Source organism: Anser cygnoides, chromosome 11, assembly GCF_040182565.1.
Source record: "Anser cygnoides isolate HZ-2024a breed goose chromosome 11, Taihu_goose_T2T_genome, whole genome shotgun sequence".
NCBI lineage: Eukaryota > Metazoa > Chordata > Aves > Anseriformes > Anatidae > Anser > Anser cygnoides.
The window spans coordinates 15,013,980-15,037,214 of NC_089883.1; the positions used below are offsets into that span (position 1 = coordinate 15,013,980).

A 23,235-nucleotide genomic window follows, 5' to 3' on the forward strand; every position below is an offset into this window, starting at 1 on the left:
GCACTTACCTTCTTGCTGTTTTTATGCAGTCATATCCTCTATGAGACTCTGAAGCTTAAACATGTCTCCCCTTCACTCCCACAGCAGACTTTTCTTCCCCTTCGATTTCAGAATTTACGCCCTTAGAAATGCTGTGCTTTGCCAGCTCAATATTTCTATTCACCGAAGGGTTTCTGCAGGAAAAAAAAACATCAGGGCATTCAGCACTGGCACCTGGAATGAGTTCCGGGGGAGCTAGCTTCATTACAGAGCTACTGGAGCTCTGTGGAAGTAGTTGGCCTGAAGAGTTGCCAAGAGGGCTTCAAGCAAATATATGTCTTTTTCTTAAAAAAACAAATAAAACAACAGGAACTCGCTGCTGATGGAATGGGTTGCACATGAGACTGGACAAATATTGCTAAATCAGTAGAGTTCCAGGGACTGTATACCAGGTGTGGAAACAAACCTTCAACAGGATGCAGGATTACTCTTTAGGACTGCAACATTAAGATTAGTCTGTTCTCAGTCTAGAAGGGAACAAAATCAGAGGAATTTGATGCCAAATACTAAAAAAAAAAAAAAAAAAAAGCCAGACATTTTCTGGATGTCTGTGTTATTTGAGGGACCAGCCAGGGATGAGTTATTTGTCTTTGAGCTATACAGCTGTTAAAGTTCCAAGAAATGAAGTCATGGCTTTCAACAGGCCTCGGTTATAGCATGTGTTTCTGTTTGAACTTTGAAGGTGGCCTTGACTCTCAGAAATGCATGGAAGTCTCAAAAGCCACCACCTACTTGCCTGCAAGATCAAAAGGGACCAAAACAACATCTGAGCTTACCTTATTTTAAACATGATCCTGTAATTCAGCAAACGAGTGCCCTTTCACCATCAATAGTGTCACTGCAGGTCTGACTTACCCCTTCAACACTTAGGGAAACTTGTTACCAGAACAAAGCCATCACAGCATCGCACAACACTAGCACTCAGCAGACAGCAACATTTGCTGTATGAATTCCATGGTTAATTTTGACCAGCAGGGAACAACTACAGATAGTAGTCCCTGCTTGGAAGCAAAAATCTGAAAAAAAACATGAAATACTTTGTTTTCTGTCTCAATTTATGTATTTTCAGAGTTTCTCTAGGAATATAAAGGTATCACAGCACTTCCTGGCCCTGAGATTTGTGTCAGCATCTACCTTTTACAGGAAAATCCAAGTATATTCCCCCCAATCCTTATCCTGTTTCCTTTTTGCAGAACAGCACAGATGCAGCAATATCTTTTATAGTGTTGATAAAAGGGTGCAAAGCTGTTATCTCATGCTTTCACCTTGCTCTTGCTCATGGTGAAGTTCTTTTCTCCAGCACAGAAGTTAGACTTGTCTGTGGTCTGATGTTTGGCTCCTCTTCAGCCACATTTGCAGAACACCTTTGGACACATCCAAAGCTGTGCTGGCACCTCAATTCCACTGTATTAAGATGACCCACCAGACCTATAGAGACCTCTCTATAAAATCCAAAGCTTCTTCTTAACCTATGCCTGCTTTACAACCCCCAAAGAACGTAATATGCAACTTCTTATTCTTTATTCAATATTTCTCCCTCCACTCAAAAGGTTATTAGTACATTAGAAACCATCCAAACTGCTAAGCAAGGAGGAACAAGAACATGAAACAACAAAATGCAAAGGAATACCTCTTATCTTCATCTACTGACATTATGAATTTACTCATAAATCTACTTGGGGACCAGTGTGAACTCTGCTGCTAGCAAATACATTTGAAAAGGGACTATAGATTGAAGGTTCTCTGTCTAGTGGCTGTTACCTTTACGATAGTGAAGAAGATCTGAATAGAGTCTGACCTCTTCTGGAATGAGTGCACTGGCAGCCTGGGTTGTTTCACAAATCATTTAGTCTAGGAGATGCTCTGCATATTCCAGTGGAACAGGAAACTCCTAGAGAAATTTTTGCATCTAGCCTCTTTCCAAGATCTTGGACAAACCAAAATATGACTGAGCTGGACATGTAATAAAGAGCCACTCACATGATTTCGAAGAGATCAGAGATGACTCCTGAACAATCGAAGACGTTAACCAGAAAATTCTCTGTGGCCTGTGGCTTGAATTGATGGGTCACAGGATCAGGAAGCATCACAGACATGTCACAGAAGTGGTTGGGCTAGAAAATTACCCTAAATAGCCTTTACTATCACCAAATGATACAGGATGATAATGGCACTGTAAGCCAAACACAACGGGCAATGAAATGATCTATGAAGCTGTTCTTTTGAGGTCTTCTGTTTGAACTTGTTTGCTTTTTCCCCCCACAATTTTGGTATGTGAAATAATGTCTCATTAACACAGTCCTGGGGCAGAAAAGATCAGCAAAATACGTAAAATCTCAACACATTCATACTGAAGTTCTCATTTACTTTAATTTTTCTAAGGCAAAAAGAAACATGCTCAAACTTAGGCTGGCACTCAAACATTTAGCTGAAATCACTATTGATTTCATAAAGCAAAATTTTGGGCTTGGTTTGACGAATATATTCAATTTGTTTCCTAACACTCCTCATAACTGATACTCCTACAATGTGTGGGTTGCTTGAACCCACCTCATTTCAAATCTATTAATAAGAACATGATTATTCATGTTCATGACCATAAAAGAGGGGACAAATTCTGTTCCTATAACGCAGTTTTGTGAATTTAGGGATTGAGTGTCCTGTCAATAATGGCAGTTAATAAACACCACTGAAGGATTTGTTCTTAATTCAGAAAATATATTGGTTCTGATTTTGATAATAAATCTCTAAGCTAAGAGCCCTAGTTCCTCCCCAGATAGACACAACTGTGACTAAAGCTCCACATACTAAAACATACTGACTTTCAGGGAGAAAAGCCAACCACAAGTAGATGTGAGCAGGCAAAAACAGATGCAGGCAAAAACAATTGCAAGAAAAAAAAAAACAGAAATAAACATTTAGCTGAAGTCTCCAATGATTTCATGAGACAAAAGTTCAGTCTAGGCTTGAAGAACAAACCCATTTTGTTTCCTAATATGCCTGTCTTAGATCATAACCCAAATATTCCCAGAGTGACTGTATTGCTTTAACTCTCTACATTTAAAATCTAGTAATCTTTGAATTGTTAAGTAAAGCAATGAACTTCCTCCCCCCAGTAAAATATACAAAACTGTCACAAGTACAAGCATTTAATACGTGCTTGAGCAGCTACTAGATGTCTCACACCAGCTTTGCCACATATGCCTTTTTTCCCTTTTTTTTTTTTTTTAAAGTACAGGCAACAATTTATATAGAAGTATAACTAAATATAATCCTCAGACTGAATCTAGAGAAAGTGTGCTATTTTAGAAATATAGTGTCATTTCAACTCCCTTACTGTTAAAAATGAAAACAAAAGATGGATCTTTAGATGAGAAAATTCTCATCCTTATATAGCCGAAGGCAAAAAGTAACTGCAGACAGACAGGAGTCATTAGTGTGGTGCTGTTAATGTCTCTCACATGGATGAGAGCTGCAGATGACTAAAGGCATTTGTGAGTAAACTTCAAAACTGGTTCAATGGATAAAGTGTCACAATAAAAGGCTTCAGTGCCTCAGGATTTTCATATTTTGCAGGCAGCTTTGGTAAAGCAAGAGGCTGATTTAAATAACCTGCAAGAGCTTTGGGCCAAAGTCCTAAAGCTGTCACTTCTCTTGTAGAAAAAGACAAAAAATGAAGCATTGAGTAAAAGCTGGAGGAGAACGGAGGCTAATGCCTTACTAGAAGCCTTTGCATGGGGCAAAGCCAAGGCACTGAGCACAAATTCTTGCAGATTAATTTCAACTCTGGAAGACAGGATGTTTGTCTAAAGCATTGGCAGTGAAAGACAGGGTTGTTCTTGGCACCAATCACAATCACTGTTTTAGTCCCTCTGCTATACAGTTACAGGAAAAGAATGCATTTGATTTCTCTGGAGCTGACAGAATACAAAAACTTTAATGTAAAAAATAATGTAGACCAGTTAGTGACTAAATGGGAATATAAATATTAACCCTTTCCTGGATATGTCCACTACTGATCTATTTAGTTCCTGGCTAACCAGTCCTATTCTTAATCAAGTCAACAGTTTGCTTACTTATGTTCAAGTAAACATTTTATTCAATAAATTAAAATACACAATGCAATTGGAATCAAAAGGTCATCAACTATAATACTGGAACAAACCTCTGTTTTAATCTTCATACTTGATCAATTGCACCTTACAAAATGCCACCAAAAAGATTGATTGTGAACCATATTCAGAGTAGACAAAACATGCTACAGATAATTATTTCAGAACAAAAGGATTATACTAACAGCTCAGAAAGTACTGAATATTGATCTGTGTGGAGTTGCAAATTCCAACTGATATTATTAAATCCAGCAGTTTAAAAGTAAGAACTGTATTAAAGAAATAGCCAACTTTTTCTGACTGTCTTCATGCAATCTTCTTCACAGACTTCAAAACAATTCTGAGACTGCTAAATCAGCAATTGACTGTACTGTGAGGGAATTTTCATGTTCAGTAGTTCTGAAGTTATGAACTTCATGTTCCACCTAACATTTTTAATAAAAAGATTTTGACTTTATAGGCATAGCAGTTACGGGTAACAGGAGAAAAGAAAACCACTTCACCTGAGATAAACTCTCATGGTGGACACTTCAGGACACCGAGTAGTCACCAGCCCATACTATCCATTTTTAAAATAAGTAAATATACTTATATGAAATAATTAGTAGGGAAACAAAATCAGATCTGATACATAAGACTTCCATTATCCAAACTAAGAGTGGATAAATCCAACATATTAGTATTTGTCCTAAGCAATGCTAGAAAGAGCTGATCGGTGGAAAACTTGGTATATATATTGTTAAGGGATGATTGAGAATGAAAGACCAGCTCTCATAAATGCTTGGAACAAAAGGGAAAAGGAAAAAAACAAAGTAACTTGTAAAAAACGTTAAGGACAAAAGGGATTGAAGCACGTAAAAAAAAAAAACACATTTTAGTCTTAAAGTCTTCAGGCATTACTGGGCAAGCACAAAAAATTAACTTCCGTAGAGTCTCTAAAGTTGTGGCTAGGATGTTTTCAACACATACTAAAATGATGCTACACTGAAAACAAGGACAGCAAATACCAAGCAGCTTACAGACTACATTCTGCCCAGAAGTATCGGAACTACCAGCTACTGAAGAAATGAATGCTGTTATGCCTCAGTACCAGGTCCTCCAAAGCAGAGTAAGTTCGGAGGTGCATCTGTCCCCATGACCATCCTGATGAAAGCTGTGATGATGCTTCTTAGTTGGAAATACCCCAATGTGGCTTGACCCTGTGCTGCATGCACTTAGTGACATTGCTCTCCACTGAATGATGCTTGGTGCGCAAGGACAGAGTTCACACGTTAACAGTAAAGTAGCTCATGAGCCTGATCCACTCTGTGCACCTGTCACCTCTGAGCTTACTGATCAGACTTCACCACAGATACTAAGGTCAAACAAAATAGCCATCTGTAACAGACTAGCATCTCAAACAACCTAAGTTTCTTCATGTGGCATCAAACTTTGTATCACAGAAATGTGTTGTTCCATTAACAGGTACAACTACGATGTGTTTAACTTACACTACTGTGAGTACTGAAAAGCAGGTTCCAGGAATCATGTCAAATATGGGCAGATAAATTGTTAATTGTTATGCACTTATGTAAGGACAAAATTGCAGTGCAAGTCAAAAAACTATCCAAAACTATAGATTAAAAAAACTAAGTGGAGGGGGATAAATTTAATGATGATGGATGCCATACTCCTGAGGTAAATATCTTATCAGTTTGGTCTGATTAAGAGCCAAAAAATTGCTCATGAGCTAAACACATTTAGAGTGAGAAAGTTTCTACAACAATTATCCATTCCTTCACTAGGAATTAGGTAATGAAGATGCAGAAAGTCAAAGGGGAAGGGAAAGACAAAACAAGAGTCTAGCCTTCAATTTTTGTTTTAAACCTTTTCTTACTTTGAAGCTTCTGATGTAGAAAAGGAAAAACTTAAGACATGATAAAATGTTCCATTTGAGTTATTTTCTGGACAGTTAGGGAAAACAACACTAGACTATTTGTACACAAACAACTTTGAGGCATTTTGCTTTTAATTTGCATACAATTCCTTAAAGTGAAATCCACATGAAGAAGGGTGAGATACAACAGAGCCAATTTACCATTTCACAAGTTAACAGCACAAAGTAAACATCTGTCCTCCCTATTAACTAACTTCCATCCCTTACCCCAACTTGTCACTTACTGCTGCAAGTTTCCATGACAAATAAATGCATGGACTAGTTCCAAACTCTACAGATGTTCACATGTGGACTTCAGTGGTACTGCAGATTATAACATCAAGAACAAATTGAAATAGAAAACCTTGAATGTGCTTATATTCTCTGAATGTTTCCCAAATCAAGTCCTAAAGTTCACAGTAAAAAAAAAAAAATACTCCTTGAATTGTTCTATTCAGTTACTTAGCTGACTGTGGTTCCTCTGTGGAGCACATAGCTGAGGAGAAAAAGAACAATACTTTCTGTCAAATGAGAGAGAGCATTAAATCAGGAATAGAGAGGTGTCAAAATAACTATGCTGAAATGGACTTCCCAAGCAACTTTATCTGGAACACAATTTGAGCAGGCTCTTTCCACCTATGAACTCATAAAATTTTCTAGCTATGCAATTTCTGCATAAAGTTGAACTTGACCAGGCTTGCGGCTTCTTTCACACCGGCAAATACCATTTTGACCAAAATATATTAAAACATTATTATATATACCTAAGGTAGAATAATGGCAAGGTACTAAGGACAGCATCATCTTTCTTCGTGTTTTAATGAGATTAAATAATAGGATAAAAATAGGCTGAAAGGAGAACAACAACAAATCTGTCTTGTAATCTTTCCAAAAAAAGATAGGAACATAAGAGAGAGAGATTGCAGAGAAGCTTGGCCTACCATCATCATCAGAAAATCTCTATCATTTAGAGCTGTCTGTATTTAGGTCTTACAAGAGTAACACTGATATACCTTTCTACCTAAAACTTTACATGAAGGCTTTTTACGTGTGTAGGAATTCTTAACATGGAGATTCTGTGAAACTACATCACTCACTGAATTCACTGTTTAAAAGTTGAGTGGAAAAAAACCACAATTGTGCTGAATTGTATATTACAGAACTCAGAATTGCGTCTCTGACAATAAGGGTTGTGCATGCACAAAAGCTTACACATCACAGCACATCTGTCAATAACCAATGATTCTATCTGGCATTTCCCTTTTTTCCCCTCTCATCAGTATGGATTCTCCAAAAATTCTATTGTCTGAAATATTTCAGTACCAGAGAAGAGACTAACAACAACAAAAAATCTTTGTACACGTTAATATTTATTATTTTTGTAATCATTTTTCCTATATATTTAACACTAGTGTGACAAAATTCCTGTTAATTATATGCCATGCAAGTAACTTAAATGAGTTAGCACTATCTAAACTGGTAAACCTACCACTAGGGGTTACTTCTGAGTCTACAAGATATTTCTGCAACAATGTTGACTAGATGAGTCTGCATATAACATAATAGGCTCAGTTGGAGGTACTTTACAGGTATCTAAATGACAGCACAGCCTTCAGAAGCACTGTAGTGGCATCATCCTTTGACCTAAGTAGACTTGACATTATTAAGAGGGCTTGAGTGGAGGTGTAGGTATGTTGGAAATTGCTGTTAAGAAGGATGGTGTTTCTGCAGTTAGTCAGTTTATCTTTTGCTAGTTAAAGTTGCTGTGGTTCATGTTCCTTCTTTGACAGGATAAAAGGTAGAGATTTTACTCACTCTACCCATGTTGCTGTTGTTTAGGTCACAACAGAGATATTGAGAACATACAGTACCTTTCTGCAGCTGAAGACAAAGATTGCTGCTCAGACTGCTGCTATTCCTTCTCTGCAATTCTTTGGTGAGTACATTTTCATCAATACCAAGTATGAAAATAAACTCCCTAGAGTCCAGATCTTTATTATTTACATTACAGGAAAGGTCTACTTGTAAATCACTTATTCTTTTCTCCTACGACACCCACAGGTTTCAAAACAAAATAATTACAAGTGAAATTATTAAAAGAATAGCAAGAGTTGTGATAGTCTTTTGTTGTACTGGGTATTTCCCTTTTTAACTAACATACATTCTAACAGAAATCCCACAGTACAAACCAGATAATTTCAATTACAAAACAGAACACTAACTATTCAGTCCAATGTGAGAGCATGTGTATGTGTGTATAATACTGTAAAAGTAGTCACACATTAGAGGTATATAATTCGAACAGCATCTTCCTTCATGAACCTGCTATGATTGAGGCAGTGACAAGGTTTCCATTTCTTTGTTTTCTGCGCTCTCTAAAGAATGGCTATTGCCACATTTTGTGAACCATAATACTGTACAAGCAGAAGCTTGTTGGTATCAGGTAAGGACTAATAACACTAGTGCAAACAGGTGCAGAGAGAATTCCTCCAGTTTTGGGATGAACCAGCTATATAACACTGAAAGAGGCCAGGCATCTTCTTCAAACCCACATACGTGCATCTTTCCCACTCAAGACATACCTTTTTCTGACTTGATCTTCTCATTACAAGGGTAAGGGGGAGAACCACCAGCTCATGTGATATTTATCACGTGCATGATTTCTTGACTGTTTTCCTATTAATACTATGAATGTTTTATAACAAGTTTTTATAACAAGTCAAGGAACAATAACTATGTCAAGCATCAGGAAAGTGACAATAATACTGATTTAGAATCTTCAATAAAAAGTAAAACATTTTGTCCTGAGATGCAAGTCCAGGAAGGAACAGGAATGAACTTAATACTGTACCATTATTTGATCATCATGCACCTCAGCTGACCAGATGACAAAGAACAAGTGTTTATTGCCCTCTGCTCATCCAAAGATATGATAAGCAGTTTATTTAGATAAGTGCTTGGCATACCAGAATGTTGTCAGACCAGTTCTCACTGTACTGTCCCCCTTTAGCTTATTTCTTCAAAAGAAAAAAAAAAAAAAAGAGAGAAAAAGGAAAGAAGAACATCTCAGCAGGTTAACCCTCATCTTCTCTCAGCTCTGTGGGTAGAAATTTGTATTGCTGTTGGCGGATCTGAGCTAGTTTTTTCCTTGCCTCTTCCAGCTCTCTTTCCTTCTTTAGCATTTCTTCTTGGGCTGCAATGATCTAGAAAAAAAGAAGCATGAATTAGGATAGCAAAGAATACTGTCTGTAAAGCCATTCTTCTTTTTCTATGGCACCAGTCACAGAAAGGGTTCCCAGCATTATCCACAGAAGTTTCAATGACCTCAGCAGGAATTGCTCAAATGTTTCCCAGATTCCATCAAGAATAGTACTTTATTCCCACTTGTTACATATAGAGGATAAAAAGAAAAAAAAGTATCTTCTAGCACAGTTTTACCATACATCCATGTTGGATTTTAGAATGCTGTGCTCTTCCAATATTCACTGTCCAATTAGCAAAAATTAGACAAACACCATGTCTTAACATATTGTTTGTGTGACAGTAGAATTGCATACTCATTGCTGCATGTAACCAAAATATTTTCCTGCATCTTGAAATGCCAAAGGAGAAATGACAGTACTACAGAAATTGACAAGTTACAGTATGTAACCTCAGTATGGTATGTACAGTACAGTATGTAACCACAGTATGGTAACCTCAGTTGATGCTGTTTCTTCTTATTCATAACAGTGAATCCAGAATTTGGTATAACATCAGAGCCTTGAAATCTTCGTTATTATTTCACCATATTTAGTAAGGTCAGTGTAATGAAATGTCATCAGTTCTTATCTCTCACGCTTCGTCTTTGATGATGTACACAGAAAACTGGTGTTCCATTAAGACTTGGGGATATTTAAAGTGCATAATAGAAGTTTGAAAAGAACCATTAATTTAATCAGGACAAAAATTGACAAGATATTGGACAACTGTAACTGCTCTTATGGTAACCACTCAATGAAGAAGTGTAGTCATGCTAGAGCATTTCATGTTGCTGTTATGTCAGCGGTTACTTAACTGAGGGAAGTGATTTATCATAGATCTCTATGTAGCTTTGTCCAGTCAGAATTACAACATGTGAACATTGTAATGCTATGCTACATTTCCATGACAGTTTTTCTCCACCTTAGCTATTGGTGATTGTACCAACCTGAGCAATTCCACCCACAAACTTTGTTTTGACTACAACGTCGTCATCCTCTGCTTTTCCAAATGCTGCTTTTTGAGCCGCCCTGACAAGATTGTCTGATGCTCGCTTGACAGCATTTCCTGCGGCCTTGGGAAAAGACAGAAGAAATTCAGTAATAACAAAAATGCATAATTGTAGCATTGATTCTTCTGAGCACCAAAACTAAAACATTTTTGCTTACCTTCACAGGAAGGCATCCTTTTTTGTTTGTTTCCAGTGAAAAGAAAAGTAATCCTTCCAAAAATCTAAGCTTTGATCAAAATCAATCTCTTTTACTAGAGCTAAAAGGTGGAGCGGGCACCTTGTTTTGGAGCACTCAGGTCTTGAAGACCATTGACTAGGAAATACCCTGTGCAGACAGCTGACTAGCATAGTGCTCAGCATCATATGATCTGGCACTGAATTTGCTCTACTGTACTAATAACTGGTGAAAATCATGGAAAGCTGACTCTAAAAGAGTAGCCCATGGTTTAAGGGGTACTGCACATGGAGGTGTAAATGAGATTTTTGATAAATCACTGGCAGTTCTTAAAATTTGTCCCAGATAAGGCACGCATCTGATATTTTGTATTTCAACTTGGTTGATACACCAAAGATTTGACCTACGCCTCCTATTTGGCTCTTACTGGAATCCTCCTCCTTCCCACCTCTCTATCTAATCATCAATGTCAGAACAGAGGCAAGAAAAGAAACTTCTGGGCTGCTGCGGACTTAGAGCCAAGAGGTGTCATAGGTCACTCAATCTGAGAGACTGACTGGGAGACTTATCTATTTATGTGCTACTCAGTTGTACATACAAATACTGAAATACATTTGGGGACCCACCTTTCAAGTGCTTTATCAAAGAAAAAACTTTACGAAATGGGACAGAACACCAAAGATATTTCTACCTCCTGTGCAAGAGAAACACCTGTGAAGAATTTAGTAGAGATACCAGAAGGAACATCTTATCAAATTGACGTGACTTTATCACTACTCAAACTTGCTTCTGCTATCCTGTACAGCATTACTTTGTATCAAGTACTCTTAAGAGTAATTGAATACTTCATGAAGGGAAGGATGTGAATGGTTAAATCTCCTATTCCCTTACTCGAACCCCTGGACTGGGAAGATGTTTATCCTGCAAACTAAATTTTACACCTTTGAGCTACAGGAGTGGATTTGCATGTCACTGAGATATTCCTGATGCATGGAATGATATTATAGCTGGAGGAGGTTGGGACAGACGTAAGTAAAGCTTAATCTATTGACCAACAAGACTCTAAAAGTTTACATAGGGTTAATGAACTTTTGATCTTATCCAGTAGCGTAACATCTCACACTAAGTCCTGCTCATACAGCAGATCAGTCAACGACATCAACACACAACATTGATGTTATCACAGACTGTAGAGAAAAGGCAGATACTTGCAGTGTTGTGACAGGAAGAAAGAGAGAATAGGAAGACCATTCTCTGTTCCATGGCTCCCAATGTCCCCGGGGTGTTATGTGCTGAGAACACTTGTTCTCACAGAGGCCACTGGCCAAGACAGCCTGCACTGACATGCTGGAGGCACACAGGCAGCAGGAAGGCAAGCCACAAGGACCAGCTCTTAAACCCCCTCTGTCCTATTCCATATCTCAAATATCACCTCCCTTTCAACTTAACTCTTTTTCCACCTGAAATGACCCAAAAAACAAGTCATTTGAAATTTGCTTTGCCTAGTCTGGACCTGATCCAAAGCAAATGGAAACATTTCCACTTATTTCCTTAAGTTTTGGAAAAGATTCCCTAACAGTACATTCCAAGCCACCATTCATGGGAAATGCAGTTCAAATACCTTCTCCCAAAGCTTGCAGCTGTTTGTGGGGCTAGAAAAGAGAAAAATAATATACTCGAACTCCTGTACCTAAACTACTGATTAAAGCTATATAAAATCATTTGTGCTGGGGGCAAAGCTAGCTGAAAAACCACGGTAGATTTGGCAAATCTACCAGTAAAAATATTTGGTAGACATCAACTCACTGTTTTTGCTATGATAAAGGACATTACTTCCAAGCGCAAACTGCTTTTCCCTTCATTATTCATTTTGGGACTAATGTAAAGCTTAGTAAAGTGGCAAAGTTCACTTTCAACCCATGCTTAGACTTGTCTCCTTTTCACATTCCCTTCCAACTTTTCACATTCCATGGCTATTTAATAATATTTGCCTACAGTGACTGAGTACCCTGAATTTCCTGGCAGAGCTGAGAAAATACAGCCTCAAGTACATGATTTTGTTCCTGTTTCTATTCTTTGTTCTGCATTTAAAATTCATTGAAACCCATCCGGGCATTTGGATATGAAAGTAAAGGTTGAGTTACAGTTGGAACTATCTTGCAGTTACTGATACCTCCCCCACAGTCCCACGACAAAGCCAGTCCATATGAATCCACATTAAAGCACTAAAGCCATCTCATCCCTAGGGATAACATTAACATGCCACTGCTTTCTGTGGAAACAAACACATTTCATCCCCTCATACATTTATTTTTTCTTCCTAAATACTTAACCCATTTTTCTATGTTGAAAAAATGACAATATCAGTTCCTCTTGCTCAGACAGCTACTCAGTCATGTATTTCTGCTAGACTTGACCTATCAAGACCTATCTATACGCCAGTTGTTATATTGGACAGCTTATATATAAGCATCCACTAGCAGTATCTGTGGTAAAAATTGAAAAAGAGGAAATTCCACTGTCACCAAAGATACTAGATATTGGCGTGAAAAAAAGGAGCTGAAATAGTTCTCGCATTCCAGGCTGAGCCTGCAGGATTGGAAGTCAGAAAAGGCTGTAGCCGTTTTTAAATGAACACCCTCAAAACAAAGCTCCAGGAAACAGTAGACTTTATCCATCATAACACAGTGCTAAATTCAGTAGCAGTTCAAACAAGCTAAATGTGAAATAGATATGTAATGTGAAAATGAACCAGTTTCATTTAAAAACGTTAAAATGGACTTAGGTTGAGGTGTTGCATCCAATTCTGGTTGCGGGTTTCTGGTTGTTGTTGTGTTGTGTTTTTTTTTTTGGTCTGACAATGACTCTCCATTTCAGAAAATTTCTGTTCACAACTGGGGTCTTTTGACACCTAGAAACAAAGGAAATCTGAAACTGACTACATCCCCGGCTGGCAAATGCTTCATTGAACATATACATAATCTTGCACAGGTCAGAAGGATACTCATGTGCAACCAAGTTAAGCCTTCTTAACAGTCTGCAAGCTCATGCAACACTACAGGCTAGGGGAAGAGTGGCTAGAAAGCCGCCTGGCAGAAAAGGATCTGAGGGTATTGGTTGATAGCTGGCTGAATATGAGCTAGCAGCGTGCTCAGGTGTCTAAGAAGGCCAACAACATCCTGGCTTGCAACAACATCAAGGTGCTGGGGTGTGTCCAAGGAAGGGCAACAAAGCTGGTGAAGGGTCTAGAGAACAAGTCTTAGGCAGAACGGCTGAAGGAACTGGGATTGTTGAGCCTAGAGAAAAAAAAAGTGCAGGGGAGACCTTATCACTCTCTACAACTAGTTCAAAGGAGGTTGTAGCATGGTGGGGGTTGGTCTCTTATCCCAAGCAACAAGCGATAGGACAAGAGCAAACAGCCTCAAGTTGCAACAGGGGAGGTTTAGGTTGGATATTAGTAACAATTTCTTCACTGAAAGGGTTGTACCAGCACTGGAACAGGCTGCCCGGGGAAGTAGCTGAGTCACCATCCCTGGAGGAATTTAAAAGATGTGTGGATGTGGTGCTTAGAGACATGGTTTAGTGGTGGATTTGGCAGTGCTAGGTTAATGGTTGGACTTGATGATCTGAGAGGTCTTTTCCAACCTAAATGATTCCATGATTGATTTTCACTGGAGGCCTAACTGAATACAGAATAATTGCAGAGAAACTCACTAAACGCAGTTGCTGTAAAAACGCACACAAACTTTCTCAGCTCATGTATTCCTGTAATTGATCAAAAGTATACACCTATGAATATTGCATCTAAACCAGGCTAGGCAAAGACTAGTCAATGTTTGCATCTCTCAACATCTTTCAAAAATGAAGAATAAAACAAACATTGAAGTGAGCTTTAGCTACTGCTGAGTAATGAGAAATGCACCACTACTTCATCCTTAATGAACTGAAGTCCCCCAGAATCCCACAAGGAAAAGTGAGTGTAAGTCCAGAAATTCAAGAAACATCCAGAAATTCTGGATTTGTTCAGCAGTGCTAAAACAGTGTTGACGTAGCACTACTGTGGGTTTTCAGTAATGAAGAAAACAAGTACCTGTAGCCTCCTCATGGCTTCAGAGTCATGATCAGCCTTTACTTTGCAAGCCACAAGAAGTTGTGCTGTAGAAGCTGCAACTTGTTTTGCAGATGAGATGAGCTTCTCCTCACTAGCGTGGCCTTGTACTGAGGCATTAGCTGCTTCACAGAGATTGCTGGTTGCAGCTGCCACCATTCGGGCCTAGGAGTCAGTAAAGAAAGTCACTGTGTGTTCTCACAGGATATTATTTCTGCAGAGAAAGTACTCGTTTGCCTGATATGTTAAGGACCAACAAAAAAGAGAAGTAGTTACTCACAGCGGAAATAAGTCCCTGAGACCACTGTCCATCATCAGCTGCATTTGCAGGGATTGCTCCAACCTGAAAAAACAGTTCAGAGATGGCTTACAGTGCAACAGAAAATACAGCTGTTTTGTCTTTGATTTGGATAAGCAGTGATCAGTGAAAAAGGACAACACCTGCAGCTGTTACTGAGCACAACACATAGATAAAGGAGCACAAAATCCACTTGAAAGTTAGTTATCACGAAGTGTGCTTCCAGCACACATCTGCCTGCTCTGGTGGTGTCCAACTTGCTATGCTGCTTGAATTGCCCCACCCTTGAAACACATTTAGAAATCCCACAGTAATACCCGTTACAGCTGAGACTTTGGCCTAAACAACACTAAGCAGTAGATCATTAACTCCGGGCCTTTCAAACAAGTTATTTCTGTCTCCACAACACACTTGGATTTACATGATTTCTGAATTTGTTCTGATTCTGGCATTATGGAAAGGTACAAAACAGAAAGCTCCCCAGGGATGTCCCCTAACTGCCTTCGACTCTAGTAATAGCATTTGAGGAAAGCATCCCATTTTTCTGCGTGGTTCACTGCTGCTGCTGAGTCCATAGAATCAGCGGTACTGGCAACAACCAAGAAAGAGTTTTCTTCCAATTTCAAATGAAAAACCAGGAAATAAAAGCTTACAGTTGGTCACCAACCCCCAGTTTGCCTGGGTTTGGGAGGTTTAGGGAGAATAGCTGAAAGATGTGAAATGTAAACATGGTCCAGAACCTTTGTATGTTTTAAAAGAAATGGAAACAGGGATTTGTGCATAATGAGGATCCCAGGGATCACAACTGAATCCTCATGCATGGCATCAACATAAACAGGATATGGTGACACTATTGTAACATTATGAGAGAATTCAGTTATACACCAGAATATGCTACAGTTCCTGAATTTGTAAGGTTTCAAAGTTTTCTTGCCTAAGCACTCCCAGAAAAATCATTTGAAGTAGTCCATAAATAAAAAAGTATAGGCACTGGTGTCGAGAGAGAGAGAGAGAGAGAGAGAGAGAGAAAATATACAGCCAGGTGTGGTAAAAGAAGATAGATCAGATCCGACTTCCCAGACTTCATCTGTTCTGCAGAAATTGCTATAAAAGAATTAATTTCAAGTAAAATTTCTTTAACAAACTCTTCAACTGCAATATTGTGCAAGTTTGCCCTTTAAGTTACTTTCACAGCTTTTACCATGTAATGTGGGAAATTTAAGTGGGACAAGAATGTGCCTGGTTCACATATATCCATGCAGTTGTCTCAGTATTTCCCACTGCCTCCGGACCAATTAAAAGGTCAGTGAGAAATCTAAGCCAGTAGTCATTACTCTTCAGTACTGAAGAGATGGATGTGGAGCAGATCAAACTTGTCCTTCCTTCCTATGTACCAGGGTCCATATCACACGCCTCAGAAGGTTTCTTGCAAAAGCAGAACGCTTCCTCCAGCATCAACAACTAAATCCTCCCAGCAGGCAGGTTGGAGCCATTCAATATGTGCAAGAATTCCGTCAATCACTTTAGGAGCCAGCTTCCCATATTTCTGACTAATCTGGAGGTACAGGTGCACACACGTCTGTGGATAACCTGAAGTGACAATTATCTAAAAACTAGTAATTAGTAAAGACAGAAAGGAGAGAAGGAGAAAGGGTTTTCGCTTCTGTGTATCAGAAATATCTTATGGCCTTATTTATTTGTGTATCATGAGAGGAACTTGCATAAACAATTCTAAAGGTATTTTTCATTACATTTTCATTTTGACTGGGATTAATTTCTTTCCTTAAAGATCACTGCATTGTCTGCTGGCTCAAGAGAAGAAATCCAAGCAGGCAAGCAATTATCAGTAAAAGCCATTCAATGCAAAAACTTGATGATCTTACAGCAAGTAACCATAGAATAATGAAAGATAAAGCAAAACGGCTAAATTCAGTAAAGCAGGCTGAACAAATCTGCTGTTATGGCACTATATTTGACAGGTGTGCTTCTATTAGAATAGTAGACTATGGCTTTCCTTCAACAGACAGATTAAAGTGGTTTTTAGCGATTTTCTGAGCTTGGATAGAAAGCATGCATGTGACCTTAGCCTCAGTCTGAAAGATTCAAATGGAAACATATTTGAGAGAGCAAAGAATCCATAACTACCAGACAGATATGCAGGGCTCACACCTGTACACAATGTATAACCCTACAGTGGCGGTGGTGAGAAACGTAAAGCAAGCTGTATATATGTAATGAAACTAAGAACAGGTCTTATCACATAAAAGCAGACTGCACAATAGTCTAAATGAAGCAGTAAGGTAGGTCAAACCTGTCATCAGGGGGACTGTTTCCACAGTCAATTTCAAAAGGAATTAATAGCTTTTATGTGTTATCGAAAAGTTCAATAGCTACAGCTTATAGAGGGTCTTTTCAAACAATTGCATTACTATTGTTCCAAAACAAGTGTGTTGTACTCCTGCTGGAACTAAAGCAAAAAGTTCCACAGGAATCACAGTTTAAGTAGACAGACTCTCTTTTGTAACAGGATCCATGATGCAGTCTGCTCAGAATAAAGACTTAGATGAAATTAGAAACCATAACTATACAACAAAAATGATCCTATAAACAAATGGTTCTCACAAGCAACATACCCATTCAAATTTTACATTTCAAATTATATTAACAGGAAAAAAAAGACAGTGATGGATATGAAATGGATTACAAAGAGTTCAGTTCTAACAAGACCAAAAGGATAATGGCATGTTATTAGCACTGCTTCATTGGTATTTACAAGCATGTCCACTTAAATGTACCCAATTTACATGCAGGCCTGTGTCCCCATTGGATTAGACAAGAAAACACTGAGGGCACAACTAGTGAGGCCCTTTGCTATTCCTGTCCACAATGGTATTGTATACTGTGACATTTGGGTTTGGACACCCAGGCTGTGACAAAGGGACTCTACATTACTTGCTTGAATCACATCTCTTCATGAAATGAAAAAAAACCCACAACCTCTCTGCAACTGAAACCTTTGAAGAAGCTAACTACGTGATTACAATTGCTAGACTTAAATTAGAAGCATTATTTTGAACAGATCCAGGCCTGGGCCATGTATTCTGGACGAAGAATGAAAAGATTTACTTTTTCACTAGTCCATTCCCAAGCTTCTTTTTTACTCTTTTAACACAGAACAGTTAGGAGACTAGATTCAGTTTCAATGCTTCCCCTCAACACTGTTGATACTTTTCCTGTTTACCCACCTTTCCCTGTGCCACGAGTTCTCTCTGTGCTGCTGAAGCTGACTTCACAAGGGCACTGGTAGCAGCGGCAATGGATTTAGCTGCTTCCAGGATCTGTTCTTCAAAATCCAGAGTCTCATCTGCTTGCTATAACCAAGAAAGAACAATGCCACACATTATTCACCAGAAAGCAGTTGCATTTTGAAGATCAACAACATATGTAAGCTGAGACAAGATCTTGAAACCAACAAGCATATTAAAAAAGAGGTGCAACATGGTTTTCTGCAAAGGAGTTTCACGTGGTCTACAGCTAAAAATCAACATAAATGAACTTAAATATTAAAACACTCTTGTGGCTGATCATATGTGAAGTTGAATATCACATGAGATATTTCAAGAACTGCCTTTAACTTTCTAATACATTACACTCCACCAGGGATACTCAAAACTACATTCAGAAACCTACAAGTCTGAAAAGAAATTCTTGCCTTTACATATCAAAATCATCTCTGTAGTGCTACAATACTGACTTCCCAGAAGCACTAAATGAGATGGGAGGGTTTTCTAAATACTTAAATACATACGGCATTAAAAAAGGAACAGTGGTAGCCATATAATATGCCATTCACCTGTACTAGGAAGTGTAATAGAAACTAAGCAAACACATAGATTTAGCATCTTTTGGTAAGAGCTGGCATTCCATAGAGAGCAGCGCTGTGCAGTAGTCCAGTTTAGTCATCTGGGAGATACAAAGGTCCAAAGGTCTGTCTGGAACAATTCAATCATCCAGACATGTCTTTCAACAGGCATGTGTGAATAGACAAATCAACTATTCCTAATGAGGTTTCCTGCTATTTAAAAGGCAAATCTGTTGTGCCATAAAAAAATAAAAAACCTTCCTTGACTTGCTAATCATTTAGACATGTACTAAAAAAGCTTATTTAAGCATCTTACTAGTTTCCTGAATGTTTAACAAAATCAATAGATAAATGGTTATGATTGATTTACATATATATATATACACATACAAAAAAAATAAACCAATACGATTTCTTTTGATTGTGATTAAATCACAAACCTACCAGAATCCAACACAGTATGACCAGTAGGACTAGTGGATACAATACCACAACAGACCACTTTGTGAGAGATGAAGCTTTTGAAATACGGGTTTCGTCCAACTTATGCAACCATCGCATTGTTGTGTAAAATAACTAGGAACACAAGCTATGTGAACTTAGAGTGAAGCCCTGCAGATCAAATGCTCAGTTTTTTTAAGTGCATCCATCTAAATTTAACGCAGGTTTTGTTCTGCTGTTACTACTATCTGATGTAATATTAGTCAATCATTGTCACTACCTATTTAGTATTTAATTAATTATAAAATTGCACATCAAGCAGTGACTCAATCCTACAACATTTCACGTAACTGCCACCATATAAAACTAAAATAAAGTCCAAAAGATGAAACTGCATTGTCCATGGAGAGCAGAAAAACTTAATGACCTGAAAAATAAAAACTGATGTGCAGATGAAGTTGTTTGGCACCTAAAATTCTTTCTTAACCATTAGGAAGAGCCACCTAATGCAAAGAAAAATATTTGTCTTGTGTTGCTATTGGGCTAATGCCATCAACTGAAGTGTATGTCTTTGTAATAGAAATATGATAAGAAATGTCTTCGTAAAGTGAGTAACTCATGTTCCACCTGTATTTTTGACTATGCTTGCAATGTAAAATCATGACCAATTTTATATCTAAATGGTAATTACACTGAGTTTCTCAAACTTCCAAATCCTACATTTCCTGTCATCTCACAACTCCTTTGAAGGAAGGGAGTTATTTATGGGGAAAATAATAATCTATTGACTGTAGATCCCCTCTGTGAAGAAATTATTTTTGAACTGGCCTTACACAGCACTCAAACTATAGAAATTCTGTCGAGTTTTCATCTTCTCTAACAACTTTTTTTTCTAGTAACTCCCTGTAATTTTCCTTCAGCATTCTCAGGTATTACATCTAAGGGCTGGATGCTTATCTCTGAAATGGAGTAGACACAATGCCTAATCAGCACTGTGGGTATGTTTACCTGCCTGTACCCACCTAAAAGCATTCCTTGGCAATAAGGACATGCCAAAGTCCAAGACTGAGCACAGAAGAAAGCCCTACAAGAGCAGTTATTATTGTCCTCATTCCCGTTATTGAAGACTGTGTCATGGTAGGTTCACACTCATCAACAGTGCTCTCAAAACCTGTGTCTGTTCACAGCCTTCATGAACAAAGTTAGCAACAATGGCGTGATATTTGGCAGAAAATTTCACATTGTAAGATTTTAGTTACTTCAGAGGGCTATTTATATTTTTTTAAAAAAGCAAATCTGAGACAAGTGATTAGCTTCTCCTTCCTCAATTTGCCACCATAAAGACCAGCACCACTTTCTTCATAACCTTAAACTAATAAGCTACTAATTACTGTCTATGTATGGGAAAGGTCAGTTGGAAGACAAGGTCACCAGAACAGAAAAGCCAAAATTATTAGGCTAGCTACACATTCTGTAATATAAAATATCCTGAATAAGTTGATTGTGCCATTGATAAAAAAAATCCTTGTTTTTGTACTGTCTTTTAGCCAGTTTTCTGTAGAATCTCCATTATGAGGGGTAGCATAAAGTCATGATTAATAGGAGAACAAATAAACCCCCAGTGAGATTGCTAAACATTAAAAAGAATTACAAAAGACAAACCATTTTCTTTTGAAGCATCTCTCATCTTCTATTTCATAAAGAGAAAACCAATATGGGTAATGTTAGCGCACTGAGCATGGAAAACACAACCATTTCAGTGAAAGTCAATCCGTGGCATAGCTGCTGCTTGCTATCATAAAAAGACCTACACAACTTACAAGTCCCTCCATGAGCACATCTACTGATAGAGGAACACTTCATGTATATATTTAAAGTTGGATTAGATCAGGAGTCTGCAGGAAGTCTTCTAAACCTGCTTGAGAGTGAATGTACTCCTTCATATTGCATTCTACTATGTTAAAACCCCCGGAGACAGGGCAGGACACTGTAGGAATATGTTTGATATATAGTTGGATTAAATAACAACCTAATATATCAAACATATCACACAGAGTCCTGCAGAAAAAGACATCCAGAATTGATTCATCTTGGGGAAAAAAAGGACAAACTGCTGAAAGCTAACAGCAGGGAACTCTTATTGACTGCTAAAGACACTTATGTTTGAAGGCACGTGCCTGCAAAGAAGCATGAAGAACATACCAACAGAATAGTGCGGGTACAGCAATGCTCTCTGTTGCTGTACTTCATCTACAGCACCATTTTCCTTAAAGTGTTCTTTCCAGTATTACTGAAACATGTAGTTTTTATTAGCTAAAGTGATTTTCTTGTTCAAAAACGAATTTGGGAGGTTGTTATTTTACAGTCAGTGGCATATTTACAGAACAAGGGTCAACAGGTGACTGCACTGCAAGACACAACTGCCCAGAGAAGGAAAACAAAAAAATTCCAAGCTCTGAAAAAAAAAAAAAAAGTAACTGTATTTAAAGGAAATATGACAGCCAAAACTTGCTTAATAAAAAATAAAGATCTCATTGCTTCACCAATGATTCCCTGCCTTGAACACTGCAATGAAAATATTGATCAGGTTTCCAGTTTTCATGTTATGGGGAGGAGTAGCAAAGCCTATTTAGGAGAGTCCTCAAAGTGCTTGCAAGATACAAGCTCAGAAGACAGATATTAACAGGATATCACTGGGGCAATGAACTAGCAGCAGTCTAAACATCTTAGGATGTTTAGATATTCACCTGCAGCCAAACTACCAGGCTTCAAAGCTAACAAAACACGCACACACCATACAATAAAATCTGGGCAGCAGTTAGCAGGGCCGTGTCTTTCTAGAGACTGTTCTTCTAAAGAAAGAATGATTCTCCAGTAGTGGAAAGTGAAAAAGCCTCATACTATTGCTCTTAGACTAAGACATCATGAGGATATGATGACTGCAAAAATATGAAGAGAAAACAAGCAAAACGAAAGAATTAAAAAGTAGAAAAGGACCAAAAAATTTCAGGTGGAACAAATGAGAAACAACCCTACCTTCAACAACTGATTTTTTCTTTAGAGATAACAGACAAACTGGAAAACAAAGATGAAAATTTCAAGTCTAAAAGAGGCTCACCCAGAAATAGACAATCAGCCACCAATTAATAAGGAAGAAGATGGTGGTTTCTTGCAGGCAAATTATTCTAAAATTACCAGAGAATTTATCTGCAGGCTCACTTAATGATGATTACTATTAACCGAAGCAAGATACTGGTGTAGCTGGACCAGCAGTCTGTTCCATTGTAGAAAATCACTACTATCGGTGCATTTCGTAGACAAAGCATAAGAAAAATCAACTGTATCAACCCTGTTACCTAGCCGAGGCATTCACTCTGCAACACCACGTATGTTGTCAAAGACTTGAGCATCAGAAAGTCAGAGCCTGTTAAATGCAGGGAATCCTACTCTGGGAAGACACTAGAGAACATCGGTCTTTTCCAAACTAACTCTTCAAGAGAAAAAGTGTTATTTGAACCACTCTGCGATCTTCCCTGTACCTTTGATGTGCATTACAATCCGTACTGAAAAAGGGATTAAACATCTAAAGAAAACGTTGTAAGGGGCTGTTTAATTCCCAAATTAAACAAAGAGTTGAATATGAATTTTACTTTCAGAAAGTGACAAATAAGCTGACCAATAAATCACACAGACTGGATACTCAAATTAACATGTTAAATGAAGAGCAGGTGTGGGATCTGTATTCACTAGAAAATTACAATGACCCTGGAGTGGCTTCGATGTTGGAAGGAAACTGCTCTGCAGTTACTAGGCAACGCACATATGTTATTGTGCAATGATTGTATAGAAAAGGTGATGGAGGACTCTTCTCCTCCAACTCAGCCTGTGTCCTTTGCTCTGTAGAATCTCATTATAAGGGACCATTTTTTCTTTATAAACAAAACGGATGCACTTGTTAAAAAAAAATACGCAGTACAAAGAGCATTTCTTTTCCATGAGCTAATTTATTCCTGTCACTAAAGGGGGAAAAAAG

At 38.1% G+C, this 23,235-nt stretch overlaps 1 protein-coding gene across 1 annotated transcript in view; it reads right to left on the minus strand.

The window, feature by feature from the left end:
* TLN2 (talin 2) overlaps positions 1-23,235 on the minus strand; it is a 228,549-nt gene that overhangs the window by 45,125 nt on the left and 160,189 nt on the right. The window contains exons 55-59 of the mRNA XM_048081274.2: positions 18,145-18,270; positions 14,882-14,944; positions 14,584-14,766; positions 10,256-10,381; positions 9-9,269 (exon numbers count right to left, since the gene is read on the minus strand). Of these exons, the coding sequence (XP_047937231.2) occupies positions 9,141-9,269; positions 10,256-10,381; positions 14,584-14,766; positions 14,882-14,944; positions 18,145-18,270 (627 nt within the window). The 3' untranslated portion in view covers positions 9-9,140. The remainder of the gene's footprint in view (positions 1-8; positions 9,270-10,255; positions 10,382-14,583; positions 14,767-14,881; positions 14,945-18,144; positions 18,271-23,235) is intronic.